This window comes from Amborella trichopoda, chromosome 2 (assembly GCF_054954075.1).
Source record: "Amborella trichopoda isolate Santa Cruz 75 chromosome 2, AtrichopodaSantaCruz75HAP2 v2.0, whole genome shotgun sequence".
NCBI classification, from domain to species: Eukaryota; Viridiplantae; Streptophyta; class Magnoliopsida; order Amborellales; family Amborellaceae; genus Amborella; species Amborella trichopoda.
The window spans coordinates 13,813,871-13,833,961 of NC_142337.1; the positions used below are offsets into that span (position 1 = coordinate 13,813,871).

At 35.5% G+C, this 20,091-nt stretch overlaps 1 protein-coding gene across 7 annotated transcripts in view; it reads left to right on the forward strand.

Annotated features, from left to right (window-relative positions):
* Positions 1-4,198: 4,198 nt before the first annotated feature.
* The window catches only part of MBAC1 (Mitochondrial substrate carrier family protein), a 36,701-nt gene continuing 20,808 nt past the window's right edge, over positions 4,199-20,091 (forward strand). For all 7 annotated transcript variants that reach the window (XR_016049245.1, XR_016049247.1, XR_016049243.1 and 4 more), the window contains exons 1-2: positions 4,199-4,843; positions 13,829-13,918. Coding sequence is in view for 2 of the 7 variants with exons in the window: in XM_006858191.4 (XP_006858253.1) it covers positions 4,757-4,843; positions 13,829-13,918 (177 nt within the window). In the remaining 5 variants the exon portion in view is untranslated. The remainder of the gene's footprint in view (positions 4,844-13,828; positions 13,919-20,091) is intronic.

The following is a 20,091-nucleotide window of genomic DNA, read 5'->3' on the forward strand; positions in this document are numbered from 1 at the left end:
CAGAACCACTCAATAGGAAATTATTCATCAACGTTTCCAACCTCTAAGCGATCACCCTAAGGATATTCAACACAGACAAGGAACACATGACAAGATGGCTCTAAGAAGGGCGATCCTACCCCTAAATGAAATATCTCTTGATTTTCATGATTCTAACTTGTATTGAAATGTTTAAATGAATGGGTTCCAAGTTTAAGTCCATTGGCCAGCACTTTGGTTATAATCTTATAATTCGCAGTGAGCAAGCTAATGGGTTTGATGTTTGCCAAATAACTCTATATACTTTTTTATTTGGCACTTTAGTTTATGATAGTAGAGTTTATGGTTCGATTCACTATGACTCTTTTGTAAAACTCATGAAGTACCACTAGCAAGTCATATTTCACCACCTCCCATAACTAATGGAAAAATGCCAGAGAGAAGCCATAAGGCATGGGGCCATGTCCCTTGGTAGTGCAAACACTACCTTTCTAATCTCATTCTCATTGAAAGGTTAACTTCTTGCTTGTTCCTTAATTAGCTTGTGTGAAGGAATCTTTTCTAGAGAGAATGATAATCTATCCCATGAGGTGAATGCCCCCTTGAAGAAATTGACTGTGGCCCCTTGTTTTCTCTACTTCCTGGATCATTGGGACCAATATATTCCAAATATCATTCAATTTCCTTTTCTTATTCGTAATAACATGAAAATATCTCATATTACTATTTCCTTGATTGACCCACATTTGACCTAGACCTCTGAAACGAGTACAACTTCTCTATTTTCAAGAGATGTTGCAGTTCTTCACTCAGATTGACTGTAGTTGCAACATCACCAACTTGAATGCCTTATTGCAACTACTCCCCGGGTCAAGTTATTCAATGTCCCTCATTACCTCCTCCATCTTTACAAAGATATCCCCAAAATTCTCATGCAAACATTGTAGTTTCTTTCCAAATACATGGCTCCCCATCCCTGAATGTGTGCATTGTTCCATAAACGAAGCACCACATGTGGCAACTATTTGTCATCGAGCTACATCACCTCTAAATGAAATGTAGATGCCCTAAAAGCCACATCTTTAGTGGTCAGTAATGGCATAACATGATCCGACATAGCTTTTGGCATTGTCCTCACCAAAACTCTAGCGAAAGAGTTTCCTATTAAAGGGAGATTAGGACTCTGATCTATCCTTGACAGACATATTTTTCTAAATTATTTGAGTAATACGTGTCATACACGGTGTAATTCTACATTGATATTTAGATTATATGGACCATCTGATCATATTAAAATCCCCCAATCCACACGGTAGTACATCCAAATTATTTAGGATTTGCAACTTTACTTCTACAAATAAAATCGCAATGTTATATGATTTTTCTAAAACAATTACTACAAATTCTGTGTATTTTTATATAGACCTAGACCCTACCCAACCTAGTGGTTGAGTCTAAGTCTAATGGCCTAAACTCTGCCTTGCTCAATGTCAGGTAACGTGTGTCCAACTAGGACCCAGTTGGGTCACAGTAGGCTAGGAGCCTAGGATAGATGCCCAACCCCATCCATTTATACCCCTCCATCCGAGAACTCACAAGGGGCAATGAAGTCTTTATATACTTAAGTCTTAATAATATGGAAATAACCTTAGGGCTTGTTTGGGTACATGGATTTCAAAGCTTGGATTTTTAATATCTTGGATATTGTTAAAATCCACTGTTTGGAATGTTTAGTGACTAGGATACTTAACATCAGGAAAATCAAAATCATAAAAATAAAACCTACTTTTCCCTGATTTCATTTCTACACCAAGACCATTTTTTTTGCATTTCCAAGGCCCATAGATTTCTCTTATTGGCTCCCTCGACCTGAAACATAGAGAGCATTTGGTAGGTATGAAAATTTTAGAGAGAGAAAGTACTTAGATTTTTTAAACAGAGAAACTATCTTAAAATTTTTTGGGAGAAAAACTATCTCAAATTTTAACTTTTAGAGAAAGAAAATATGTTAAATTTTAGAGAGCAAAAGTATGTTAAAATTTTAGAGAGAAAAAGTACCAATTTTTTTTAGTGAGATGAACTATTTCAAAAGTTTAAAGAGAAAAATTGTCTCAAATTTTAACTTTTAGAGAGAGAAAGTATGCTAAAATTTTAGAGAGAGAAAGTATATTAAAATTTTAGAGAGAAAAAGTACCAATTTTTTTAGAGAGATAAACTATCTCAAAATTTTAGAAAGAGAAACTATCTCAAGTTTTAAGTTTTAGAGAGAAACTATTATATTTTTAGAGAGAGAAAGTACATTAAAATTTTTAGAGAGAGAAACTATCTCAATTTTTTAGACAGAAACTATTTCAAAATTTTTAGATAGATAGAGAGAAAAACTATATCAAATTTTAAATAGAGTACCTAAAAGTTTTAAAAATAGAAACTATCTCAAAAAAATTTAGAGAGAGAAACTATATAAAATCTTAAGTTTTAGAGAGAGAAAGTATTCTTAAAATTGTATAGAGAGATAGCATTATTAAACTTTCAAAGTGAAACTATTATAAATTTTAGAAAGAGAATCAACCAAAAAAAAATTTAAAGGGAGAAATATCTCATTTTTTAGATAGAGAAACTATCTCAAATTTTGAATTTAGAGAGAAACTATTTCTAATTTTGAATTTTAGAACGAAAAAATATATTAAAATTTTAGAAATAGAAATTATATCAAATTTTAGAGAGATAAACTACTTAAAAATTTTTAGAAAAAAAAACTATCTCAAAATTTTTGGAGAGAGAAACTATCTCAAAATTTTTGTAGAGAGAAACTATCGTAAAATTTATGTTTTAGAGAGAAAAAGTATATGAAAATTTTCGAGAGATAAGCTATCAAAATTTAAATAGAGAAAGTACACGAAATTTTTTAGAGAGAGAAAGTATCACAAATTTTTTTAGAGAGAGAAAATATCTCAAAAAAATAAGTTTTAGAGAGAGAAAGTATATCAAATTTTAAATTTTAGAGAGAGAAAGTATATCAAAGTTTAGAGAGAGACTACATCAAATTTTAAATAGAGAACTATTTCAAAATTTTAGAGAGATAAATTATCTCAAATTTGAAGTTTTAGAGAGAAAAAAATATTAAAATTTAAGAGAGTAACTATATCAAATTTTAGAGAGAGAAAGTATATCAAATCTTAAGTTTTAGGGAGAGAAAGTAATATTAAAATTTTAGAGAGAGAAAGTATTCTTAAACTTTTAGAGTGAAACTATTATCAATTTTAGAATGAGAAACAGCCAAAAAAAATTTAGAGAGAGAAGTATCTTGTTTTTTAGAGAGAAAAACTATCTCGAATTTTTAGTTTTATAGATAAACTATCTTGAATTTTGAATTTAGAAAGAGAAAATGTATTAAAGTTTTAGAAATATAAATTATATCAAATTTTAGAGAGAGAAACTACCTAAATTTTTTTAGAGAGAGAAACTATCTCAAAATTTTGAAGATAGAAACTATCGTAAAATTTATGTTTTAGAGATGAAAAATATATTAAAATTTTCGAGAGATAGACTATATCGAATTTTAAATAGAGAAAGTGCATGAAATTTTTAGAGAGAAATTATCTCAAAAATTTTTAGAGAGAGAAACGATCTCAAAATTTAAGTTTTAGAGAGAGAAAGTATCTCGAATTTTAAATTTTAGAGAAAAAGTATATCAAAGTTTAGAGAGACACTATATCAAATTTTAAAGAGATAAACTATTTCAAAATTTTAGAGAGAAACTATTACAAACTTGAAGTTTTAGAGAGAGAAAGCATATTAAATTTTAAGAGAGTAACTATATCGAATTTTAGAAAGAGCAAATAAATAATTTTATTTAGAAAAAGAAACTATTGCAAAATTTTTAAAGAAAAATTATCTCAAATTTTAGCTTTTAGAAAGAGAAAGTATCTTAAAATTTGAGAGAAAAACTATACCATATTTTAGAGAGAGAAACTATTTAAAAATATTTAGAGAGAGAAACTATCTCAAATTTTTTTAAGAGGAGAACTATCTTAAGTTTTAAGTTTTAGAGAGAAATTATCTTAAAATTTTAGAAACAGAAACTATATTAAATTTTAGAGAGAGTAAAATAACTAAAAATTTTAGAGAGAGAAATTATCTCAAATTTTTTAGATAGACAATTTCAAATTTTAAATTTTGGATAGAAAATATATAAAATTTGAGAGAGACAAACCATTTTAAATTTTGGAGAGAGAAACAATTTCAAAATTTTTATTTTATCGCAAAATTTGAGTTTTAGAAAGAGAAAGTATATAAAAATTTTAGAGAAAAAAATTTTGTTACGAAACAATGGACATAGAAGTGATTGGAAAGAATCTATTAATTTTGTATAGTTTATCTAAACAAGAGATTTGAGGAACCTATGACAAAACTCTTTGATATTGAAAAGATTAACGATCCTATTAGATCATTCTATATCTATGTGAGTAGGACCCAAACGATTACTATTTGACATACATATTTAGAAAAGTTTTTTTTAAAAAATCTGTATCACATTTTAAAAAATCCATAGACTTTTTCCGGATTTCATATATCTATTCCAAATATCTAGAAAAATGTTTGATATTAAAAATCTATAGATTCTTTTGGATTTCAAATACCTATTCCAAGTATCTAGGATTCCTAATTTCCTCCTATCCAAACGGGAATCAATTTACAAATCCAACCCTGCCCTTCAGGCCCATCTCTCTCTAGCTTTGCAGAAAGCATGGTGGGAGCGTAGTGGCGAGGTGTCGAAATGGAGGAAGGCCTCAAGGAGTACGCAGCAGGGTTTGCTGCCGGGATCGCAACTGTTATAACTGGCCATCCTTTTGACACAGTCAAGGTTCTCTCTCTATCTTCACCTTTATTATTCTGCATTTCGATGTCTCCTATAGCATTTTTATTGATTATTTTTCTTTTTATACAAAATAGATTTTCTTCTAAAATGTTCACGGTTTTAAGATTCTCTGTGGACCGCTACTCTCTGTTTCTCTTTTCATCTCATGGAGATTGATATTCTCCCTAACGGATCACTGTGTGTTTTTTGTATAATCTTTGCTTGGTATCATTCCCCTGGGATTTGAAGTTTGTGTAATATAAATTTAGGAAGTTCGTAACTTAAGTTTTTCTGCGACTTTAGCTCTTCTTTTTGTTGTATATGCGGTCCATGGGATGTTTGTCACTCTGCAAGTATTGGATTCCAATTTCCTTTTCTGTTTAAATGGGTTTCTCATTGTTTAGTGATCTGAATACGGCTTCTTTGATTTTGAACTCAATCTTCAGAAGTCCATTAAGTGATGAAATCCACTCTTTGGGTGAAGCCAACATGTGTGTTCCTTGATACACAACATTTCACCAAGTGATTTCATAGGAAGATGGCTAAGATAGTTCTTAAGCCTCTTGTAATTTATAACGCTTAAGTACACACTTCTCTGGTTTAAGGCATCGGTGTATGAGAATTCTGCCGCTTCTATTGTCTCGAAAGGGTTAGCATGAGGTATTGTGATGTTATGCAATTTATAGTAACATACTTTTTCCCATCCCAGTGATCATTTTATTTAAGGATCTCAACTGCAATGAGTCAGCTCGGAGAACAATAATGGATGGTTTGTGCCAGAAGGGACTCAATCTATACTTAAGTTTTATTTCTAATATCAGCTTATGGATTTGTGCCTGTTCATATTTCATGCAAGAAGAAACAATGACCTATATATCATGTTCATTATGGAGTCTAACATCTGATCCTTCCTATATGGAAGACGATATTGGGTCAGCACTCAGTGCTGACTTTTATCAGTTTTTGCCTTGATGGGGTGGGCTTTCCTATGATCCCAATGGCTTCAAAAGAGTTGAACGGTGCAGGGCGCCCATGAAATGTTGGTTTTTGAAATGGCGTGTAGCTAACTTGAGTAGGATGTTCCATCGAGCCAGTGACTACCTAAAGAAAAAATTGGTGTTAATGGCCATGTCAAAACATGCTTCATAGTTAACACGTAAACTTGATATGTTGGAACAAGGATGTTATTGAGATTGTTTAGCAAACCTACATGTTTTTGAGTGATCATTTCTGAGTGTTCCATTGGTTTTATTTTCAGAAACATCCATTTTGATGACACCGAGTACACCTGATTTAATCCACATAGGATTTGATGGTGGGTCCTCCCATCAACCTTAAAAGTGAATCTGAAATGAGAAGGTCAGAACCACTTAATGTTCTTCATTGACATGCTTCTGAAGTCCCATGAGACAAGTCTTGAGTTTGAAGTCCAAAATCTGTCTAGGTGCCTTTGAATTTCAGTTGATGATGCATTGTTAACTCTGTCCACTAGGCATAACTCAAACTAGGGTCCTATGATATCCTCTCCTAGGTTGAATCTCATGAGGTCCATGAAACTAGGGTTCTATAGTATCCTCTCCCATGCTGAATGTTATGAGGTCTATGAAACACGTCACTGTGGTTGTCAACCATGGGTGCCTTCATAGGTCTCAATTGCACACCTCACACTGGTGTTCCCATGATAGCATCAGCTCTCACCACATTGGTATAGCCACTACTAGCGATTGAGGTTGAATGAGTTCCTAGTTGAGCAAGAGATTTGTGCCATTTGGATCACGTTTGTGTCATTAGTGAGAAATTGGTCAGATGAATGTGTTCTTGAATCTTGATGTGGATGCTGACCATGCTTTGACCTTCATGCCTAAATGATTCTCTCAGAGACCACAAAGCTTTAGAGCTGTGGCATTGATGATTGGGGAGCTTGAATATTTTATTTAGTTTGTAAGACAAGAGTAGACTTCTCTTGAGTTTTGCATCTAAGAACTTGACCTCTCTTTGTTAGAGTTCTCGATAAAGAAAACATCTACACTTCCATTTCAATTGCTGTAATGTCAGTGATTCCTCTGTTATAATTAATTCACTTTGGCCTCCTGCACCAGTACTTTCTAGCTCTGGATATTATTGTTCTACGTCTTATGTTTATGATTGTACATATCTACACTGTGGTATCTGATGTACTGTAGGTTTGAGGTTTTACTTGCGTTATAGTTTTTCAAGAACAAAGTTTTGAAATAAGTTAATCCAAATTATTTCCTAAATCTTTTCTATATATTCATTTGGATTGCATCTGGGCATGTGATTGTTGACGAGAGCGTTTGGCACCGTGGTCCTACATGCCCCACCTTGTTCAAAAAGATGGACGTGCCTGCCTAGGCTGTTTGGGGACTTGGCCACCTAGGTGGGTGCCTAGGAACAAGGACAAGCTAAAAGGAGTTCTTAGGGCAGGGGTTTAGGCCCCTTAAGGAGTTCTTAGGGCAGTTTAAGAGCCCCAAAGCCCCTGAAAATAAAAAAACGATAATTACAGAGACACAAACATCATCAAATTGCAACAAAACTCGAATTTCATATTACATTTACATAAACTGATAACACAACCATCAAAAGTCAAATGAAAATTCCATGTCATCACTCATCACCACCGTGAAAATTTAAAATGACAATTCTATGCCATCACCACCATGAGTAGAGTCTAATGATATTGCCATGCCATCATCATCAAAGTCATCCCCCTCATCATATTGAGCATCATCCCTTGTCTCATCTGAATTTGCTTCATCCTCTTCATCTTCCTCTCTCAATCCCGTAAACATATTCCCCTTCTATTTTTCCTTCCCCATCCCCTTCCTTTGGCTTTGAGATTGTGATTAAGTGGTCCTTACAAGGCTCAATGGTGTCCCAACAGCCTCACGAACCTGGCTCTAGGTGAAGCCCTCTCTAAGGAATACCGCATCTTCCCCAGCATCAACTAGCCACTCGCACATATGATCCATATCATCAACCCAAGAGATTCCCTTCCATTGTGCTCTAGCTCTTGGTGGCGCTTCTGCAACTTTTGATTATATTAAACGAAGATAAGGTTGCTCAGTCGCTTTTGCTCAAGTCAGTTCCTCTTCTTTGTATAGACTTATTAGATAAGTGTTGAATGAACTAAGTACCTAACTAACGACTATATACGTAATATACCATTTCAAACGTGTTGAAATTGCGCTTGCATCCAGACGAGGTACAAGTTAGATTCAATATATGCATAGCCACTTGACACAAATGTGGGGTGCTTCCCCCATAGCTTGTCCACCATGTAGCTATTCATGTAAATATAAATGTAGTACATAAGCTATTTGCATCATTGAAATTTAAAATTTTAAATTCAAATCATTAAATCAAAATGAAGAAGTTCTAAACTCACCAAGAGAGGTCTTGGTCCTCTACGGTATTGCTAACTCTATTCCAAGAGATCCAGTTGAGAGCCTATACTTTTCTAAATCCATTGTGACCTTGCCTTGGACTTTCGGATCAGGGTTGAGTTTGATATTGTATTAGTTGATTGCTTTCATGAAATCAATCTTTCCATGTACCTCATGATCAGTAAAAAATGAGCAGGGTTAAGGTAGTTCCACATGCCTGCTAAGTAGACAAGCCTCTCAAGTTGGTAGTTCCATTTATCTTCTATAACCTTCAAATAATCTCCATACTTAGCTTCATCATTCTTGAAAACTTTCTTGATTTCTTCTTTAGCATCCTCCATAGCTTTATAAATGTGAATTATTGTGGGTTCCTTCTCAATCATCTCGAGTACCTTTACAAGTGGCAAAAAAAAAAAATGAGGCATATTGAACCTTATTCCCAAATCGTGAATCCATGACACTCTTCATTACTACTTTTCCATCGAACTTATTGGCCCACTTGGACTTGGTCCAATCCTCATATACAAACATTAACCTTAGCTTTTGCTGCAACTCATCCAAAGATTGCAAGGACAAGCAGCTCTCACCATGTCTCTACCATCAGTGAACTTCCTCATCATGTTTAAGACCTGGTCAACATTAATTTCCTTATGTTACAAACTTACAATGACATAACATAACATGTACGTATTTGAAAGAATCAAAACAAGTACAACAAAGCATAGTATAAAAACTTATGTTCTTACCTGAGTGTGACTGTATGTATAGATTGTGATGGTCTTTCCTTTTCTGATAATCGTCTTCATCAACTTCCTCTTACTAATTGCCTCAAGCATGATGTCTATGTTGTGCACTGTGCAAGGCGACCAAAAAATACGTGGCCTCTTTGCCATCAATAACCTAGCTGCCGCCAATATTGGATGAGTAATAACGGTCACTACTTAGACCACTTTATCCTCCCTCACCTCCTCTATGCACGAGTCCACCAATCATAAAATGAAGGTCGCATCATATAATAGACCTTAAGAACATCATCCTTAATTGACAATTCACCATCAAATTCATAATGCTTCCATTTCTCTTATCACTCTAACCATAAATCGCAATATTGTAACCTTAAATTCCCATGCTTCCTGTGGATCGTCAAAAAGTTAATAGCTAAACTCAACTTTATTTCTTAGCAATGGGCCCTTGAGATGATAAGCAGTTGGCACTCTAAACCCTGGCCCAAATTGACCACTGCTTCCAACATAGTCTGAAAGGTTTCCAAGTTAGTAGCATTAAAAGAAAAGCCTGCTTGGTAGAACCATCTGGCTGCATATTATGCTTCCTTACCTCTATCCTCATTTTTTAAGTGTGTGTTGTAATCTAAGGACTTTTTTTTGTGTGTATGTGTGTGGGAGGGGGGGGGGGGGGATGGGGTGGGGGAGGCTAAGAATCCATAGACCCTCTTCTTCGAGGCCTCTTATGCATGGACCCCATTTGCCTACTAGAAGATCAAACTCCGGCATATATGTTCTCTTCCTCTTCCTGAACTCCAAAAATACCTACAATTTTGATAATTTCTTCATGTCGTTTCCTCACCTCCTCTTTCTTGTTTTTAACCGCCTCCAAGTGCTCTAACATCTCTCTCCTAATCTCAGTTGGCACTTGAGTGTGGGGCCACACCCCATTAATGCTGGCTAAATATTTCTTTAATCAGTTAATACCGGAATTATATGATTTCTTACAAAACTTACACTCCACCCTATTCTGGTAGACAGAATGTGGACAAGTCCTGTACTTCCAACTTGGATCACGTTGCTTACTTGATCCAGTTGAACACTTGAACATATTGTCATGACTCATGACTTACAACACAACAAAGTCACAGTAATTTAGAGAGTACCACCTAATCAACAAACCTGAAAAATGCACAAGATGAAAGTGCTAAGAAAAAGAAAAAGAAAAAAATTCAAGTTTTAAATGAAGACTATGAAGTAAACAAAACAAACTGGAAAAGACACTAAAAATGTGGAAATTGGAAATCAATCAAAAGATGAAACTTCATAATATGTGGAAACCAAATGAAATGTAAAAAATCATACGATATATGGTTTTCCAATCTACAAGAAATCACATAATATGATATCAATCTAAAAAAACATAATCGCATAATTCACATAACATAATATCCATAAGATTTGGTTTTGCAATCTAAATATTAAAAAATATCAATTTAATTCAAAAGTTTCAAACTGTTCACAAAATATAAGCTGAAATCCGTAAATGTTTTATTTTATTATGTCAACCATCCATTTGTTTAGACCAATTATGGATGAGCTATAAAAATCCCTTTCACTGAACAAATAATACTATTTCATCTATATGGTCCAAATCAACTTATTTCCAGATCTTCAGGTTTCTAATATTCCAGGTTCAGTCAAACACAATTTTCTAGACTCTTTGTAGAATTCTAGATAGGTTATTAAACACAGTTTTTTCCAGTACCAAGTACTGAAAAATTCTACCTTCTAGATTCCAGAGCTTCCAGCTCTTACGGAACCTAGCTTCTGTTGGACAATCGGCACTAAATGTTTTTTAATTGATGCCATATATCTCTAAAGCAGATATATGATGCCTACTAAATTTTCTTTGAAAAAAGTTTATATGAGGTTGTAGCCTTATACTGTATAAGTAAGGTGCACCTAAATAATAATAAAATATTGTAACACATTATACAAAAAGATCATGTAACACATTATACAAAAAGAAATGGTAACACATTATACAATAAGAAAATCCTAATTCAAATTTGATATTGCATTAAGCTTTTCAAAATGAAATTGATATAGGTCCAAACCGGGAAATATTCAAAAAACATTTCAAATTTTCAACCACAAACATGTAAAAATATCACAAAAGAAAAAGAAAAAAAGACAAAATAATATCAAATGATTCAAATCATAACACATTACTCAAAAAAAAAAAAACCTAATTAAAATATTGTAATGCACTAACCTTTTCAAAATGAAACCTATATTGGCCCAAACTGGTGATCTTTAGTTAAGTTCTCTTATGCGACCACTTCAAGCTCAAAAAACTATCTCGAAGTATTTTCTCATTAATAACAAGAAATCGAAAAGTTGAAATCTTTTTGATCTTACAAAAAATCTCAAATCGTAAGTTTTTTGAGAGTTTTTCTCTCTCTAACATGCACAAAAGGGGTTTTGGGGACTAGAATGCTCCGCCAAACCCTTTTCCCCAGGGATAATCCCGAAATTGTCGTTGGTCAAGGGCCTTGTCTTCTCTGCTCCCTGCATCAAGGCACTGCCAAGGCACCCGCCTTAATTTTTTTGAGAGACTTTTTTTTTTTAATTGTTTTCTTACAACGTCAATTTCAGTCTCCGAGTGATCAGGTGTGATAAAGTTGCGGTTGTGGTATATCTTGTTTTCATACTTCCAATGTGACACTTGCTTAGTGATCGACTTGTATTCATTCCTTTGATAGTTTTCTATCACCATAAAGTATGATTTGTCATAGCTGTAGGGCAGGGCACTTATCATATGACAAATCTACTTAAAACCCATGTCGAGTTGATGCTATACATTATGTAGGAAGGAAACACGGGAATTGGTTCTAGTTCCTCTAGATAAAGATGTAGCAGGTTTAAATCGAGTAGGAAAACATGTTCAAATCAAATGGATTTTTTAACCATTGTGACGTTTGTTTTATTTCCTTGGGCTATCGTCACTCATGAGTAACATGGACTCCACTATGAGGAGGCCATTATCAGAAAAAAATATTAACAGATGGGGAAAAAGCATTGAATGAGAGGGGAACCTAGAGGCTATAGAGAATGTCATTATGAAGCTAGCCGCATGATATCCAATGTGCCATTGGAGAAACAATTTTTGTAGGCATTGACCATCTGAGGACTAAAATGAATTAAGAAACAAAATGTAAAATGAATTGTAATAAACTTGAAAGGTATTTGTTGTCTTGTGTATGTCCACGTGAAAGACCAACATGCCCCTATAGGTTTTTGTTATGTAACGAAATTTTCTTTCTCTTGGTTGAAGATTACGTAGAAAAATAGATGTTAGTCTCAAATGTCTATTCTGTTTATGGTCGATTATCATGTTTGAGAGCTGATGCATCTATTGATGTGCTTTTGGTAATTAGGATTCATATCATTTTTTGCTAGAGAGGTGTATCACACATGTTCATGTTTAAGCAATTTATGCACATGAATCCTCTTAAGCTACACTCTCAAGGATGATGTGCAGGAAAGTTTAGAACTACGATGGCATCTATTCATTTAAGTAAATTATGATTAGTTGGTACCTTTTAATGATTTCCATCTTACATATTTTTGTTGGGAAAAGGTTTTGATGATGATGATGATGCATCTTGTTTTTTTTTCTTTGTATCTTTTTGCTTGGTAAGCAGGGGTGAACTATAAGGACTTACTAGGAGGTCTCCCATTCCACTAGGAATATTAGACTAATCGGAATCATGACATGATGCTGTTCTAAATACTTTACGTGAAAATTATTGATGATTGATTTGTTAGTGTACTTAGTGCAGGTACTCCATATTGGATAAGAGATTTCTAAGTGCCTAGATCCTTGAACCCTTGGTGCTTAGGGAAGTTCCTCTAACTATGCCTAAAACATTGCCGGGCAAGCTACAAAGTGTGACCTGATGCTTGAGTTATTTGCTGGCTTTATGGGAATCCGAGCATGTTTGTCATGGTGGTATCTTTTGGGAAAATCACAGGAGAAGGCACACTATATGTGTGAGATACTTAACATAGTAAATCTGCAGTTATCTCCTTTTATCCCTTTCTAGAAGTTTACAATGATGATTTTGTCCTTAGCTTGAGGTGGAATGGGTCAGTAGAATAGTTCTTCTGCTTAAGATAAATCTTCCTCTCCCTTGATCTCTTATGTGTGCTTTCAATGTGGGTTTTACTCTTTTGTACTACTAGAGTCGTCCTTTTGATTTTCAATGAATACCATGAAGAAAGCAGTTTTTCCTTCCCTTACTTAGAGAAGGAAAACTGTGAGGAATGGGGCCAAATCATTACTTGTCCTTGGGATTATTGAACTACGAATGGGCTCTTACCTTCCCTCCGGTGCTCAACCAAACAACGAAATCCAACAAACTTTGCAATGCTTCCACACTGGAGAACATGTGAGTGATTAATGGGAACCAGCCAAGATGTCACCCAACAACCTGCAGGACAAACTGAGAATGGATGATAAATGATAAGGGAACATTGAGAGGAAAACAGCTGTCGACAGATAATTGTTTAGTCCTTCTTGTCTTGGTAACTACATTTTGCAAACACACTTTTCGCAAAGTCTTCAACGGACACCAGTGATTCATGCTTCAAAAATACAATTTCAGTTTTTTCAACGTTGCTAAGTGGTTAGAAGTCATGACTTACTGATATAACTTTGCTTAAGAAATGTGATCCTGTTGTAAGGCTTCTTTTCCTAGAGTCTTTGCCAGCTTCTTAAGATATTGTTGAAAGTAAAGTGTAGGGCTTCTTTTTCCTACAGTCCCTGCAAGCTTCTTAAGATATTGTATGCATTGCAGGTGAAGCTGCAGGCCAACAATACTGGACTTCATGGGAAGAAGTATAGGAATGCTCTCCATTGCACTGCCCACATTTTGAGAACTGAAGGAGTATGCACTAAATAACTCTGAGCAAAATGTTGAAGTGGAATTTGTTCTGATCTACATCCTATAAATGTAACCATCAGTTGTTCTTTTGCTTTTCTTCTTCCATTACATGTATCTATTTTGAGGTCCATTATTAGGTGCTTAACTTTATGATGCAATTGTTGAAAGCTACCCTTGCTATAAATAGATTAGATTGCTTCGTCATTGAATGAAACAGTCAAATGTTTGACAAAATAAGTATGCAAGTCATCTCAATTTTCATTTCTTATTCAGTGTTTTTCTTTGTTAGCATCCTATCCTATTTTTTGCCATTAATGTCTGCAAATTGTTAAATCAATGGTTATGTGTATCTGACGCTAGAGTTGCAGTGTTAACTGGTCATCGTCATTTCTTGGTTTGTGATGCAGCAGCTAGCAACATCAATGTGGCATGCCCAGTCATTACATTTAATAAGCGCATGGTTGTTGTGTAATAAAATGCTATTGCATGGAATTTATTGCATTTGCATTTGAAAATGATTGCATAGGAACTAGGACTGAATTGGAATAGTTGTTGCATGGGTAAACAACAAGAGTCTTGAAGAATATGATTTTGAGTCTTGAAAGTATGGTCAGAAAGTTATGAAGTCTTAATTGTCCAAGTGTCTTTGTGATTCTGTAAGTACCCATGATAAATGAAAGAAACAATGGTTTTCCAAATTATTTTGTTTGCAAGCACTTATCTTTTCCACTTGAAGTCAAGTGAGCTCTACTACGTGGTGTTGAGTGATTTCGTCACAAGCTGGTCGAGTGCTTCCCAGCTACGTCTTGCAGGTTCTCGTCTACTTCAGTTTGTTATGCCTTTTGCTTGTTGTGAATGTTGTTTTAAGTCCTGCTATATGTCTCAGAATTGTATTGAAAAAACTATTAAAGCAAATGACAAAGGGATCCTAAAACCCAACACCTGGGTATTGTCATGTGAATAAGATGTTGGATAGATGTGGTCTTTTAAGGCCTTGACAACATTGCACTCAAAATCTAATTTTGTGGATGGCTTGGCTCCAGTGGGAGCTTGATCCTGATGGGGACCAACGATGTGGTTTGGGGCCCATCCTAGATAGATGAGAGATGATCACTCGAGGCGACTCACCGAGCCTTGGTGGTTTAGCATCCAGAATGGTATTTAGAGTCAAGAAAACCTAGGATCATGGGCATCAAAGCCGAGGAGGCACCGAAGAGGGTTTGGGGGTCATCCCTTTTCGAGGTCGGATATATGCCCATTGAATGGCAAGAGGAAGATGAACTTCATCATGGGTCGGAGGCCTGTGAGCGCAAGGGCCAAAGCCTCGACACTATTACCATGTGACAAGTCCAGATGATAGCCACACTATGGGAAGTTGCCTCCTCAAGGAGACATCACATACTGTAGAGAAGTCCCCGCATCTTGCTTTGTGGTGCACATGCACAAGAGTGGCTTAGTTTTGTCCTCGGGGGAGCATATGTAATCCATAAAGGTACTGAAACGCCTTCGCCACCTATTGGCAGGCTTTAGTGGACCAAGCATGAACCCGGGCATGTTTTAGTGGACCAAGCATGAACTCGGGCATGTATGATTGTGGGTCATGGGTTTCATTGGGTCAGTTTAGGAAGGTGCTCATGACCCACAGAGTACACCGCCATGGAAAGCCTTGGATTGATTTTTTAGCCTTAGGTGCCTATTCCCCCTTTAATGATTTTTAAATGAGCCCAAATCACTTTGTTTTGAGAAAGTTGAAAAATGATTTTTAGGAATTTTTGGAAAATTTCTATGAAGAAAAATGGTAGAAATAAACAAATTTGGAAAATGACCAGGAAGGATAGACTCATGTGTGCATGGGACATGCATGGCCCAAGTGGCCAATGAGCCTCACAAGGGACACACAACCCACAAAAGGGCCCAAATGGGGCCCACACCCCTTGTGGAGGGCTCCACACCCTAGTGACATCGTGATGACATTATCCAAAGGGGCCTCACTTTGCTCTCCTCTTTGGTTAGTTTTTTAGTATGGGATTTTGATTTTATTAATGGGAAAATTGGTCAAGTGACCTACTTTCCCACAGTTGAAATTTGTGGAACACATGATTGGAAATTTAGTAATTAGTTCCAAGGAGGGACACTTGTCATAAGATCCCTTGAATACATGTGAAGTGTAGCTATGATTCCTTGGACACTTGTCACCACACATTTGAACACATGGATGTTGGTTAAGGGAATCATGAGATATTTTCTGTCCACAGAGGAAGAGAGAGTCGAAGAGAGTGGCATGCTCATAGTTCTTGGGATCTGGAATGAGATTGGGAGTGGGAGATCTTGAAATGCTAGAAGATCTCTATGGTTGGGATCACTGTCCATACAATGCATATGTTGGGGATCTAGCTCCCTAATTGATGCAAGGAGAAAAGTAACAAATAAGGAAATAACAATAAAAATAAATAGATGAGAGATTATACCCTCGCTCAAGGTCTGCAAGGGAGTCCACCTCAAAGATCTATTCACAAGATCAAAGAAAACTCTTTCTTTACTCAATTCATCATATGTTTTTTGAACCAACAATTAAATATTTATAGAAGAAATAAACCTAAAACATAACTTGTTTTGTAAGAGTCTGCAAGAGAGTCCGCCTCAAAGATCTCTTCACAAGATCAAATAAAACTCTTTCTTTACTCGATTCACCATATGTTTTCTGAACCAACAATTGCATATTTATAGAAGAAATAAGCCCAAACATAACTTGTTATGTAAGAAGCATCAATCAAATCCTAGCTTTTCATCTTTAATAAAGAAATAAACTTCCACTTGTACTCCTCAAATATCTACAATTAGAAAACAAAAATAACCCTAAAGAAAATTAAAAACCCAAGGTCGGCAAAGGAATCCACTTTAAAGATATCTTCACATGATCAAAGAAAACTCTTTCTTTACTCAATGCACCATATTTTGTTTTCTGCTAAACCAACGATTGCTATTTATAGAAGAAATAACGCTAGAATCTAACTTATTCCCTAGGATACCCTAATCGAACCCTACCCCTTCATCTTTAATAAAGAAATAAACTTCCAATTTACCCATCAAATCCTACAATTAAAAAAGACAAATAATCGTAAAGAAAATTAAAAACCAAATATAACCCTAAACCTATTAATCTCCTAAGAAATAATAAAATAAGAATTAAAAAAATTAATTGCATCATTTTCCCAGGGTTAGGAGAAGCTTGACCTCGAGCTTGTTGAATTCATCACATCCTCTAAAGGCCTTTCCAATAATTGGTGATGCAGGCTCGTCATTTGTCTCAATTCCTTTTCTTCAATGAAATCAAATACTTGATATGCAGTTTATAAGGGAACTCTAAGATGCCGATCATAATCTTGATTTCTTTTTTAAGCTCATCAAGGAACTCTGGAAAATCAATCTTGATATCAAGATTTTGTGGATGTTCCTTAAATCGTGGTTCTTGCATCACAATTTACTCGTTACATAGAGGATCAGCATCTGAAATCGATTGTGGAGGTAGTTTTGTCTTTAAGTTAAAAGTTGGCGCCAGATCTATGTGATTGCGAGTACCATCTTCTTGGAGAATAACATTATCTAACCGTTGCAACCTTTTATTCACTTCACCGATCTTTCCTCGAATTCCTTATATGGCTCCATTTATGCTCTTCATGTTCTCCTCCATGGCGTTATTTACACATTCCATAATGTGTGGCATTAAATCATCGTAGTAGTATGTTTTGGTGGCATTGGATGTTTGGTTTTCTTGCCCTGATACCAATTAAATATAGGAAGAAAATTAACAAACCAGGAAATAACTAGAAAAATAAATAGATGAGAGATTATACCCTCTCTTAGGGTCTACAAGGGAATCTACCTCAAAGATCTCTTCACAAGATCAAAGAAGACTTTTTCTTTACTCAATTCATCATATTTTTTATGAACCAACAATTACACATTTATAGAAGAAATAAACCTAAAACCTAACTTGTTTCCTAAGAAACCCAAATCAAATCCTTGCTCTTCATCTTTAATAAAGAAATAAATTTCCAGTTCTACGTCTCAAACCTCTACAATTTAAAAAGACTGATAGCCCTAAAGAAAATTAAAAAGCCAATATAACCCCAAAACTAAATTCTAATCTCCTAAAAAGTAATAAAATAAGAATAACAAAAAAATTTATTGCACAAATGTTAGGGATAGAGATCCCAACCTTTCGGGGATCTTTATTTTGGGGATCTGGCTCTTAATCTTAAAGAGTGTATATAGCCTGGGACTATACATACTTTTAAAGTAGGGATCTCTTTATTTATAGCCAGTAAGAGAGGCTACTATATTAAAAATATAATTTTGTTACTTGTAGCCAGTAAAGATGCAATTGTATTAAAAACTAGTTGTATTGCTAGTTGGCTATAAATAAAGACAATCATCAGTTTGGTTGTTGGCTTAGTCTTTAAGGTTAGGATCGAGATCTCTAACATTGGTAATTAGGATCCTTAAAAGTGAGGATTGAGATCCCAAAATTTAAAAAACTGAGATCCCAAAATATAAAAATCAAGATCCCTTCTTGGAGTGGAAAAGCGAGATTTTGGAGCGGGATCGCCGCCAAAATTGAGATCCCAAAATACAAAAATCGAGATCCCAGGTTTTATCTCTCTTGATGTGTGGTGATGAGTTCCCTTGATCAAAGATCCAATGGTTCAAATTCAAAACCTGTATGTGGATTAAAGGAGAGTTAGGGTTAGAAGCCGCTAAGGTATAAGGGTGTGATATCCACTATCGATGTGTTATAGCTAATTTAGGTTTGGATGATTGGATTTAGATCTTCTTTCTTCCCATAGATTATCAAGATCAATGACCCATATTTCTGGAAGTTAAAAAGAATATTCCTACATATCATTAAACCCTAATGCAGCTCTGTACATAGGGACCTTTCCATCTCTTAACCAAGTAGGGTTGTGCTGCCCATATGTCTCTAGGCCTACCGCTTAGCCTCCACTCCATGCCTATGGTCTCTCTCTCTCTCTCTACCCCCCATGTGTCAGGTTGAAGCTTATATTCATGAGCCTGCCCTTATATTGGTCTTGCCATATGTTAGCCTACACCGGACCATACCCTCACACCATCATGCATAGCTTTGCTTGGCCATGACAATGAACCCCTACACTACATACAATTGACTTAGATGAGCCCCAATACTTTACGAGTAGCAGGTTTTGGTTGCCTCTTAGCCTTGGTTGAGTTGGTTTTATTGCCCCCCCTGTCACCCAGTTGTTGAGTGCTCAATTCCCTTGCATGGGGCACTATTCCCTCATATTTTGGCACACCTTGAGATGGAGGTCTCAGCCCATTTTTCCCACCTCTTCTCTACCCATTCCAAAGAACTTTGAGTGGATTAGGAGTTCTTCTTGGTGCTTCCCACTGTTGGAGCTAGGAGGGCCATGATTTTGGTGCTATCGGAGGGAGTGATCCAGCATGAGGTGTTGACAAGTCCCTTTGAGGTAATCTTAGGGCACCTTGTTAAAAAAAAAACAATCTTAGGGCGGCACCTTGCTGTATGTTTTGGCTTCCCATGGTTCTATTGACTTGTTATTCATGTGTTTATGTTGTAATGTGAGTGAGATGGCAATTTCAATCCATGTATTGAGGTTGTGGTTGTATGTGAGATCAAGTCTGGTTGTATTTGATATCAAGTCTTCGTAGTATCTGTGCCGAAATTTTGTATTGAGTACATTGTTTTATGTATTGCAATCTCCATTGTTTCAATGAATGGAAAAGTTGTTGGGGGCTTGCTATTGTGATCCTTCAGTCTTTCTTCAGTTGTATTCAAATTTTATTTTTTGGCTTTTGTCTGGTGGTATTGCTGTAATTTAGGTCATTATAAGTACTCTTCCCTTTCTTGGAGATAAAAAAGTTTTAAAACACATGCCGGGAAGAGCTACCATTATGGCCATCATTGGTATCAGAGCTGGTCTTTGGCAGCCCCCATTGCCATTCATTTAAGAGTCGATTTATTAGTTTTGAGTCCATTTGTAATGAACCATGCCTGCCAAATCCCTTATGGCGGAGCTTATCAAAGATGAGTAGTTCAGTGGAGGGAATTATATCTCATGGAGAAAGATCAGGTATGTCCTCTGGAGGAGGAACTGACTCCTATTCTGACCCAACTC